Genomic DNA, 12,005 nt, shown 5'->3' with positions numbered 1-12,005 from the left:
GGATTGTTTCACTATATTCTGCCTGATGGTTTGTTAAGCACAAATGACAGTGCATCATATAATATGTCATTTATTCACTTAGATGCTTCATGACATTAATCAATTTTGAGAAACTCATTTCCCTTAATCAGCCTGTTCTCTCCAGGAGTCATTACTGGAAGATGAACATTTAAACAAGGGAGGTTATTTCATTTCAATATAGTCAGAATGTTGAAAAAGCAAAAATCAGGTATCCCTCCTCAATCTGACAGTTTTTTTTCTAATAGGCATGTACATAACTTTCACATAATGCTTGTTAATTTGCTTGACAACCATATGAGGAACAATATATTCTTAACATAAAAGTGGAGTTGAAATTCTGCAGGTTTTTTTTTTTATGCTAATGAAGATACTATATCTGATGTTCGAATACATTTCCAATGTTGCCAAGTTTACCAGGAGAAGTAGCTAAAATATGCTTACAAACTTGATAGAAGTTACCATGTGATGTCATAGTAATTAACATATTTATTGAATTATCATGACCATTATGTGCTGCACGATGAAACAAGCTTTTCTGAAGACATTATCTCAGAGTAGAAAATTATGTATTATAATTTATCTCTTCTAGAAAGAAGTCATCTTTTGTCTTGCCAACCCAAACTAACAATTTACATATTTGCAAAATAGATTAACAGAGTAAAACATGTATTTACAAAATATTATAATTTCTATAAGAATCCAAACAAAATGAAGCAGTGTTTGTGAGTAGTTGGGAAATAGACATGGAAATGGTTATGGATGGAATAACTCATTTTTATTAATTGTTAATATAGCCAAGACAATTATAAATAATGAATGAAGTGCTTGGGTGGGCAACAATGTTCAGGAATTGGGGTTTGGGAACAATGGTGATCAGTGATTGGTCATTTGAAGACAATGTTGATCAGTGATTGGTACTTGGGAAACAATGGTGATCAGTGATTGGTTGTTGGGAAACAATGGTGATCAATGTTTAGTGGATTAACAGAGAATCATGCAAGTGCAATTCAGGCTTTACACATTGGTGGTGAGTTGACTGAACATGTTTACTTAACTCATAAAACCAGCAGTTGTAATGCGCAAAAAAAAAAGTTGCTACGGTCTGCTCAAAAACTACCTAGATTTGTTGATAGGCTAATTTATTTATTTTCATTCATTATTATTATTTTTTAAATAAAGTCACTACAGATCTAAAAAAAAAAAAAAAAAAAAAAAAAAAATACACACACACACACAAAAAAACTTGAATATCTAGTGACAAATTCACCAAATGAGCAATACTATATATCCAAAGTTATGAAAAACCAAAGCAGGCATTCTTGTCTTCATGATGCACAAAACACAATATTATAGTGAAAATTTAAATGTTATTGGAATGTATCTTGGTCCAAATCAAGGTATCACAAGGCTGAACCTAACAGCTGTCTGTGGTATTCCCTCTCGTCTGATAGAAACATACTAATATTGGCACCCTTAGTAAATATGACCAAAGAAGGCTATGAAAAACTGTCTATTTTTTAACCTTTTGATATTTTGTTTAAAAAAAATCACAAAAATATTCTGCTCTTATGGATATCAAACAATTCCAAACACAGTACATGTTTATAAAAATATCTTTGTTAAATATACATACAGTAGGTGTGCAACAATTATTATGACCCCTATTAATTCATATGAGAAAAATATATATGAAGTATACTGCCATTGATATTTTTATTTTTTTAGTACACATGGGTTACTAGGAACAGGAAATTGTTCAACCAGGACCTCCTGTGTCACATGGGTATAAATATGAGGTAACACATAGGACAAATTCCCTTAGTCATTCATAACAACGGGTTAGACGAAGGAATATAGCTGTGATGTGTGTCAAAAGATTGCGGCAAACATAAACAACCTGTGGGGTAAATGAGGAAGAGAGTCCACCAGCGTGGACCTCGAAATTTGGAGGATCTGGAGAGATTCTGTATGGAGGAATGTTCTTAGATCCCTTGCCATGTATTCTCCAACCTCATCAGGCATTATAGGAGAAGACTCAGAGCTGTTATCTTGGCAAAGGGAGGTAGCACAGAGTATTGATTAAAAGGGTGACAATAATTGTTGCACACCTATATTTAATATACCTAAAATTTATACATATTTTATATTTATAAAATTTATAACCTATATTATATTTTGCATGAACCTGTGTTTTGTTTGCAATTGTATGATATTCAGGAAAGCAGAGTATTTTTGTGAATATTTTTTTTAACAAAAGATCAAAAGGTTAAACAATAAAGACAATTTTTCATAGCTTTCTTTGCTCATATTTACCAAGGGTGCCAATATTACTGGAAGGCACTGTATATAGAAACATACATAAAATCACACCATTCTTGTTCTGTCAAGTATTGATTCACCTTTTCAAATCATCAACTGACACAGAAGAGTTATCACATCTCTGCAAATGTATATTTCAGCTTGGATCCTGTGGGAAAGGAGAGACATGTGCAGAATACTAAGATGTTTGTGATGGTTCAAGAGTGTGTGATTCAGTCATCTCTTTTCACAGAATAAGACTTGAGTCATGAGCATTATCCCATCTCACTGGCAAAACCTGCCTTAAACATTCATTGTGTTTATCAGGAAATTTCTGTGGCCCACATTCAATGTGACAAAACCTTAAAACTTTGTGGGAAATAAATAACAGGAAATTAATTTAATTAACATACAGGAAATTAACATTACAGGAAATACAGGGGACACAAATAAAATGGTGTGATGGCAATAACTTGAGGGTGTTTATGAGCGCTTAGCCTCATACACACATTAAAATTCAGATATGAATGCACAGAGGTGGTCCTAAAGACTGGATGGGGGCTTGGAAGGGCGCTTGGTTGATTAGCAAAGTCATATTGGATAATTTGTTTTTGTGCTCCATGGGAGCCCTGTGGCAAAATGGTGAATAAAACAGGGCACCGGCTGAAAGAGACATCATTCGGGAAATGGCGTATCCATAGAAGATGGGGGTCAAAAGCATTGGAATATAGCACTGACATCACTCCTTTCTAATCAGCACAGCAAATATAACCTGATGGCTGGGGCAGTCCTCCATCTGAGCTTGGACTGTCACCGTTCCCCTACAACATAACTTCATTCCACTCAAAGGACACATATCTCAGTCCTAACACACAAGACAGGATGCTTAATTCTTAAATAATGAAATAAAACAATTGAGTGTGAACACACTGGTTCTGTTCACTGCTTAGCACTGGATGTACGTCTCCTTATATTGTATAGTAGTACAACTGTTATATGATATTATTTTCATCCCAGATATTATCAATATATAGAAATAGATGCAAAAGCCCCTCCTGTGCTTGGGGATTCTCCAGATGGCAGGTGTGTGTGCACAGGTGGGAGTGTAAATAAGAGATGTGGAAAATATTAGAGTAACTGAAATGATCACTGATTCATCTTTACACACACATTGTTTTCCTTTGTTACTCATAGGCAAAAATGATCTGATTATAATCCCTGAAATACATGAAACCTGTGAATCATCACATGTTAATGCGAGAAATTTGCACATGTGGTTTTTAGACACTGTGCTTTCATTCTCACATGATACATTAAATGTTCATTTTGACATAGGGAATGTCATAACAAGGGCATAACAAGGTGAAATGCAGCTTCACATTTTTTTCTCAAGTGACCACGTATTACTTACACAATCACATGTGAAATCTATTAGAGATGCACTGATACAAAATTTCTCAGCCGATACCGATAACCGATTATTCAGAGTGATATCAGCCGATACCGATACTGATACACAAAGTTCTGCCTTTTTACATTCTTTTAAATTAATAATAATTAATTTAAAAGAATTCTGAAAGAATTGCAAATAAAAACTTTATTCTCTCCATTTCAACAAGTTGTTTCACAGTAACTGGTCTCATAAACACAAAACACATTACTCATGAACTATATTCTGAAGATTAAAGTAAGATTTCTTGACTTATTAAATGTTATTAATTCATATTAACAGAATTAATAGACTGAAATCTAAAAAACCTCCTGTGTCTCACACTCACTCACCACTAACAAAACCATTTCTACATTTAACATCATTGAACATCAAACTGGTAATATATAATATAAACTTTTTTTATATATTAAAATTAAATGGATATGAAATATACTACTCTACAAATATATTTTTCTGTGCAATATATACTTTTTTGTCAACTCGTCTTCATTTAAATCTTTCAACAGTGTACTAATGCTTTATTTCAGCGCGAGCAGCGCGGCAAAAAAAAAAAAAAGAACTTGACTCGACGCAGAAACTCCCGCTTCTCTGCTGCAGCGTCCAGTGTAAAACTTTACCAGTGAAGAGATTACAGAGAGTACAAACTGCAGTTTAGTCGCCATTCCACACAAGAGACATCATATTTACACGCAGCATGAAATCAATGTGTTTTCCTGCTCTCTTTTGATTGACAGGATATAATCAGCCCTGATCATCGGATGTTTTTAAACTATCCTCTATTTAAACTATGTTTTTAAACTATCCTAAATACCCAAAACCGATTGTTGGCCAATACATCAGTGCATCTCTAGTTTCTATATAAGTGTCTTTTTTTAAATGTTTGTTTTATAGAATCAAATTTGAGCCAAGCATGTAAAGTGCCATGTCATTTTCACCCAAATATAACATTAAAAGGGGTTTTAAAATGAGAGCAGTAAAACTCTAGACTTCCAGACTATGAATTTAAAGAACTTAAAGGTCCACAGTTGCTCTTCCACTGTATTAGTTTCACAGCCTTTTTAGATACAATTTCTGTGGCTTGTTTGAAAGGAAATAAAGATTACTATTGTTTGGGGAATGGGAAAAAAAACTTTCAGTAGAAAAGGTCAAACTAAATACTGTTCACTCCACAAGATTTAATCTCTTGCTCTCTCTGTATAGCTGATACTGTTTTCTAGCTAAATGAAGCCCAGATACCGTCACATTCTCACTTTTATTTTTATTTACTACTCTCTCTACAGATTTCTGACTGTTTTCTCCCCCCACAACGCTTAAAATTTCTTTCTACAAATGGCACTCTACCAATCGGCCTGAAAATACCCCTTTCACTAAATTCATGTCTTCAAACTGGCCATGAGCTTTAGAAAAATAGTTGCTAAGTATAATATATTCACATTGTTGTGAGCTTATCTTGCTAGTTTTCTACTTCCATTTTTGGTGCTTGACATTAATTCCTCATTTGCACTGATGATGTGTATCTCATGGATGCATGTATATTTATGAGCCGATCAGCATGAGACGTGATAATCAAAGGTCTCATTGCGAGGCTACCCTGGATTTTATTAGCATAAACAGGTAATCATGCAGAAGGAATGAGGTTATATCTATCTGTAGAGGCATCAGAATGTAGCCTCTCGGCGACCGTGCCTCGGGTTGCAAAAACTCGATTAGCAGCGAGTCAGTATACACAAGGGAACTAGTTCTGTTTACTGGAGAAGTCTGAAGGGATCAAAGGTATATAAATGTTTGATGAATAAGAAACATTCTCAGAATTGTGACTGAACCAGTGGGATTATGTAGCTCCAGGGTTTGGTTCAATCCCGAGCTTTGTGGGGTATTGCATGTTCTCTCTGAGTCCGTTTTGGCTATTCTAGGTTCTCTCGTTTCCTCCCACCTATAAAAAATTGTTGGTAGCTGGATTGGCTACTCGAAATTTGTGTGAATGGGTGTCTTTTGAAGGACCGTGAAGTCCCAGCCAGGGTGTGTTCCCACCTCACCTCCAGTGCTCCCAGGATAGTCTTCGGATCCACTTAGACCCTAACCAGGATAAAGGAGTTATCAATCAAGACCAATGAAAGAATGAATGAATCATTACATACAAAACAGTGGTCAATGTAGACCATACACCTCAGATGAAATATAGTGATAGAAGACTGTGAGTCTTGTACCTGATGTCGGAAGAAAAAAAAAACATACCACTGAAAATTCCACATGGAGCACGTGCAAGAACAGTATACATACTATTTCTATTTTCTGTGACGTCTGCACTACATCTTGAACATTGGAAGATTCAACATACACTAGTGACTAACCACAAAGTGGAGCCTATCACAAAGTCTCTAAAGGGAATGTATTTATTTTCTTTATGTTTTCCAGTGCAAACATAATCTTAAAAAAATAAATAAATAAATAAAAACACAAAACAACTAATACTAAAAACTAATAACAGAAAACAATACTGGTGAGTAGGGAAAGATTTATCTAAGGAGGGCAGTTTCTATATATTTGTGCTCTAATGAGAATAATGAGAAACAATAGTCAGGGGCATTAGGGTGGAGGGTAAAACCAGAGCAGGGCAAACGTATGTCACATACTTTAATCATTGAATTACTACATTAAAGCCCATTTTTTCATAGTTGGGCTTGAAGCAAATAAACTAAACATGAATGTGATAGCGCTGGGGTCTACAGATGATATAAGTCCCAAAATACACGTATAGGTAATGCATGCTGTTTGATTTAGAAAGCAAAACCAGCAGCATAGCTCTGGAGGAAAGCTCTGACGCATTTGAGAACGATAACTGATGCGAGGAAGATCATTTAGATTCTAAGCATGAATAGCATGACGACTGGAATGAAGCTCGAATGCACTCAGTGAGGTGCATATTTGTCCAAGCACCAATCCAATACCTGTTTGAGAGTACAGTGATGATCACTTCACTTCACAATTGGAAAAAACAGAAATTAGGATGGAATTTAATTACTGCCATTAATGCTAAACTTCACATGTAATAAGACATCTGAAATTTAAATTTACATTTATGGCATTTGGCAGATGCCCTTATCCAGAGTGACAGATTTATTTCATTTATACAGCTAAGCAGTTGAGGGTTAAGGGCCTTGCTCAAGGGCCCAGCTGTGGCAGCTTGGCATTGCTGGGATTTGAACTCATGACTTTCCAATCAGTAGTCCAATGTCTTAACCAATGCGCTACCACCATCCAAATGTATTACTTTTTTTTATAGTGCACTGATTAATTTACATTACATTAACTTAATCATTAGATTAACATCTATGCAATACTACTACTACTACTACTACTACTACTACTACTAATAATAATAATAATAATAATAATAATAATAATAGTCATCAACAATCATCATCGTAAATGCTACAGATATTTGGTATCAACATATCTTAAAAATGTTAGCATTTTCCTACTTTTAGATAGCAACATATTTTCAGTACAGTACAAATACAGTAGACACTATGGCCAAACATATTTGGGCACCTGAGCATCACATCCATATGTGGTTCTTCTCACAAAGTTAGAAGCACACAATTGTATAGAATGTCTTTATATGCTTCAGCATTAAGGTTCCCCTTAAGGGGTCCAACTATGTTCCCCTGTGCACAAAGCAAGCTCCATGAAGTCAAAGTTTGCCAAGGTTGGTGTGGAAGAACTTGACTGGCCTGCACAGAACCCTGACCTCAACCCCAATGAACACCTTTGGGATGAACTGGAACGCCGACTGCGCCACAAGCCTCATCACCCAACATCAGTATCTGATCTCACTAATACTCTTGTGGCTGAACAAATCCCAACAGCCATATTCCAAAATCTAGTAGAAGACTTTCCTAAAAGAGTGGAGGTTATTATAAAAGCAAAGGCAACAAAATTTGGACTAGGATGTTCAACAAATAAATATGGGTGTGATGGTTGGGTGTCCAAATACTTTAGACCACACGGCGTATAAAAAACTCCTAACAAAGCTCGACACCTCTGTATAGAAAGAGAATCAATAGCAGCAAGCAGAGAGATGCACGTATACACCACTTTTTAAGCAATCATATAACATGATTAAATTCAGAGCTCTATGGAATTCTTACAGTGAGCATTTTCCTCTCAATCACCATACTCTAACCACATATTAAAAGCTACAATTAAACTTAAATAAATATCAGTTGGGGAAAATATGCATAACGCATCAATCCACACAATCCATGTGCTTCCTGGGCTCTGAGCAATCATCCTACAGTATATTAGCCTCAGCAACATTAGACAGATATTTACTAGGTTAAGCCATTTAGTCACTGTGACAAATATAAATATGACATAAAACAACTACTACATAGGTTACCTGTCCATGAATAAATAACATCACATGACCTCTTTAATCAGATTAAAACATCTTTTATGCAATATATTAAATTTTATGCACCAATACTGATATAAAGACCCAATCAGAGATGATTAAAACAGCACTGGGAACACTGTGATAGCAAAAATGTACCAGAAAATCTGATTTACTTACTGGAGATCATACCCACATACACACTCTCCTTATGAGGACCTTCCATTGATATATAATTATTAAAGCCACCAATTACTGCTACAGCTAGATCTAACTCTAAATGCAACCTTAGTAAAACAAATGAAAACTATTTAGCCCTTGTAGGCTTTCAAATAAAATCTGCAAGTTTTGGACATGAAAAAGCCCAAGGTCCCCCCCAGGTCAAACAGTAAGATATTCCTACTCTGCTGAGGACATTTGTTCCCCAGCCACACACACACACACACACACACACACACACACACACACACACACACACACACACACACACACACACACACACAGTAACTGATATACAATTCTATCGATTTATATCTGCCATTAGGTAAACCTCTTCATCTCAGCAAAAGTAAACCGATAGTGTAGTGAAGTCTATAATATGAAAGCTTAGTCAGAAAGTGACACCAAACAGGAACTTGAATTTTTGGCTCATTACCATGACAGTTCAATTTATTTCTCTCATATATTACAGCCTCTGAATATCTCTGAAATTTTTTCTCAGGTGTAACGTGACTTTGAGTAAAAGCTGTGAATAACTGGGACTGCCTGGGAGGTCTAAGTTCTCAATCTGGAGTTTATATTTCAATTTTTGAAGTTCTAAGGAGAGAGAAAGAGAAAAGGAGCGAAAGTCTTGGCGATCACGTGTCAAACTAACGGAGGTGATGAAATTAGGAAGCTTATTTTGGTGCAGATGGATGGGAATGAGGAAGATGATGATGAATGAATCAACTTGAAGAAATCAGCTTTATCCTAAACTACACGGGTCACATCCTTATCCACAAAGCTTAGCCTGCGCAAAGTTATCAAGTCTCCAAAAACATCAAAGCCTCTAAAGCATACACTCCAGCATTGAACAGCAGGCCCAAAAAGCACCACGCCAAGCCACTCACACTCCATTCATACATCGGCCTCTTCCAAACTGCCAACTCCACAGCACCTTGCACCCTACCTGCTTGTTTTTGAGGTCAAGCGAGAGCTCGTAGTCAGAAGCGCTGGCATGGCTGCAGGCCCCGTTCCTTTGCACCCTCATAGGAGAGGACGCGGTGTGGTGCAGACTAGGCCTCCTGCCTCCTCCTGCACCTCCCCTCCCTCCTCCAGCCTCCTCTTCCTCTGTTTCTTTCTTCCCTTCCTCCTCTTGCTTCTCCTGCTGCTGATGCTGCTCGGTGGACTCAGCCGGAGGTTTCGTTCCTTCTTTCTCATTCTCTCTCTCCTTGAGTTCCACCTCCACCACCGGCTCTGGAGACTCTCGCACCGGATATCCTACTCCATCACCCCCTCCTCCATCAGCAGGTGGAGTAGAGACGTCTCCATCCGGAGGTGGTGCAGGGCCCTCGGGAGAGACGGAAGGACTGTCTTCACTGCTGAAATGGAGAAAATGCAGAGTGAGCCTGCAGCCATCTGACCTCGTCCTCCAGTTGGTGCAGGCAGAGCCCTCCCTTTCTCTGGTTCACTCCTTCTCTTGGAGGAAGAGGACAAAGAGAGACGAGGGCACCCTGCCATCCACTGCAGGGCAGGACTGGCACACTTACCCCACAAGCAGAGGGACGGGGGAAAGGACACACAGTGACTCGTGACACACACACAGACAACAAGACACAACCATGCAGCTCTTGGTGTGTTAGGCAGCAGGTGTGTGTGTGTGTGTGTGTGTGTGTGTGCGTGTGTGTGTGTGTGTGTATGTGAGAGAGTGTGACCCGGCAGCCTCGTGCTTTCACTCTGCCTGACTGAAGCGATCCCATTGGGTTGAAGCATGTAAGACTCTCTGTGTGCTCTGGGGGAATGTACATGACAGCAGGACAGCGGCTTTGCTTTCTTTTTGTAGCAGCTTGCTGATATTAGTATGGGAGCATGGGACTCACACTTACATAAAAGAAGCCAATGTTTCTCTCTCTTACCCTTCTGTCTCTCTTATCTTTTTGTCTCGCTCATATTCTTTCCTTTATTACTATTCCGTTTTCTCTTTTGAAATTTTTTTTCAATTTAGTTCAGTAAGACTTTATTGGTATTATAATATTGCTAAAGCATTATAAGGCTTGAAAGTTTAACCGATTGTGACAGAGAGTCTTTGTTCGCTTCTCACTCTCTTCTAGGGATGTAACCAAATATGACTACATTATTCAGAATGAACAGATAATGTGTTTCAAACAGATAGAAATACAGATATGAATATGAGGCCCACTATTTTTGCCAGAAAGATTTACAAGGCATCTGGTTGTGACTAGAGATGTGCACCAGGTCTGGGATCCTGGTGGAGCTTGTGGTTTTTACTTTCATACGGATGCGAGTGAGCGGTCAGATAAGAAGTTTGTGGAACAAAGAAAGGTGTGGAACATCCTTAGTAACTGCCTGGTTTAAATTAGGCTACTGATTTGGTTATATTTTGGGAAATAGAATAAAGTAAATTCACACAGGCAGATACAAACAAACAAAAACACAAAAACATCTGACATCTCCCTCTGGGTTTTTCCACGGATACAGTGGTAGGGTTCATATTTAAGAATAAATAAAAATAAATAAAAACTTTCCAGTTAGGGCCATGTTTAAATCCAAACACAGATCCAGATCCAGATATTTGTAGCACTAAACAGATAGTCATTGCATTACACCTCTACTCTTGTTTTCTCTCTCCATTTTTCATTCCCTCACTGCTCCTGTTTCAACTTTTCCTTTCATTCCTTGTCTCTAAAGGAAATTGGCATCTGGTCTTACATTCATACACTGGCAACATCTGGTCTTACATTTATACACTGACAACATCTGGTCCTACATTCCAAATGATAGCAGCTCTTCTGCTTTGGTGGACTGACAGATTTTGGTAGACTGTTACTCATGATCAAGGATCTGCTATGAAATTGAAAATTATTCTTGTTGACATATTGGAGTTCTTCCATGGTCACTGATTTTCTTCCACCTATATTATGCATTGTGGATGTGTGGTGTTATATTGGTTAGATCCCTGCATTTTGTCACCTACTGTACCAGCCTACCCTAAGGAAAGAGTGTGTCACTTTCTGAATTATCTCACCCAAGGTTTCTTCAATTTTTCTCCTAAATAGTTTTGTGAGCAACTGTTTTTTCCCCCTTTCCTTCATAGAACGTGTAAGGTTGGGGATTGTGAGCAGCATATAAAGCTGCTTTAGTCAAGCCTTTGATTTTTTGGCTTTATAAATAAACCTGACATCCTCTCCCTGAGTGCCCCTTTTCTTCTCTCACCTTATGCATTCTCCTCTTTTTTTTCTCTTTCTGCTTGAATGTGTTTGACCATGTATGTGTGATGACAGAAGCACTCCGGTTTTCCTGTTCCCATCAGAGCACAGAGGAATATTGGAGAGTGATGCTATATTCAGACAAGTCAAGCTCGCTCAGGCTTTTAACAGAACGTCTTCTGCTGCCTGCATAAATCTATGCATGAAGCAGGATCTCAATCTTTCTGACTTGACCCTCAGTGTAGGCAAACAGATGGCCCATATGGAGATGCTCTAACTCTAATCTAACACAAATTTGGGTTGCTGTTGTTTTCTATATTTTTTTTTTCTTTCTCATGAATTTCGCATGTAGATGATGTCACATGTATGTGTATGAGTCATATGCAGGGATGGATTACCGACTGGGCCTGCA

The 12,005-nt window shown here is 37.6% G+C and overlaps 1 protein-coding gene across 2 annotated transcripts in view; it reads right to left on the bottom strand.

Moving 5' to 3' along the window:
- Positions 1 to 12,005, bottom strand: part of iqsec3a (IQ motif and Sec7 domain ArfGEF 3a) — a 107,171-nt gene that overhangs the window by 59,062 nt on the left and 36,104 nt on the right. The window contains exon 1 of one of the 2 annotated variants that reach the window (XM_053688425.1): positions 9,337 to 9,943. The exons of the other annotated variant lie outside the window; for it this stretch is intronic. Coding sequence (XP_053544400.1) covers positions 9,337 to 9,417 — 81 coding nt within the window. The 5' untranslated portion in view covers positions 9,418 to 9,943. Of the gene's footprint in view, positions 1 to 9,336; positions 9,944 to 12,005 lie in introns of those variants that run through there. 2 annotated transcript variants of the gene reach the window in all.

This window comes from Ictalurus punctatus, chromosome 19 (assembly GCF_001660625.3).
Source record: "Ictalurus punctatus breed USDA103 chromosome 19, Coco_2.0, whole genome shotgun sequence".
Classification (NCBI taxonomy): Eukaryota; Metazoa; Chordata; class Actinopteri; order Siluriformes; family Ictaluridae; genus Ictalurus; species Ictalurus punctatus.
This window is presented reverse-complemented; position numbering and strand designations above follow the sequence as displayed.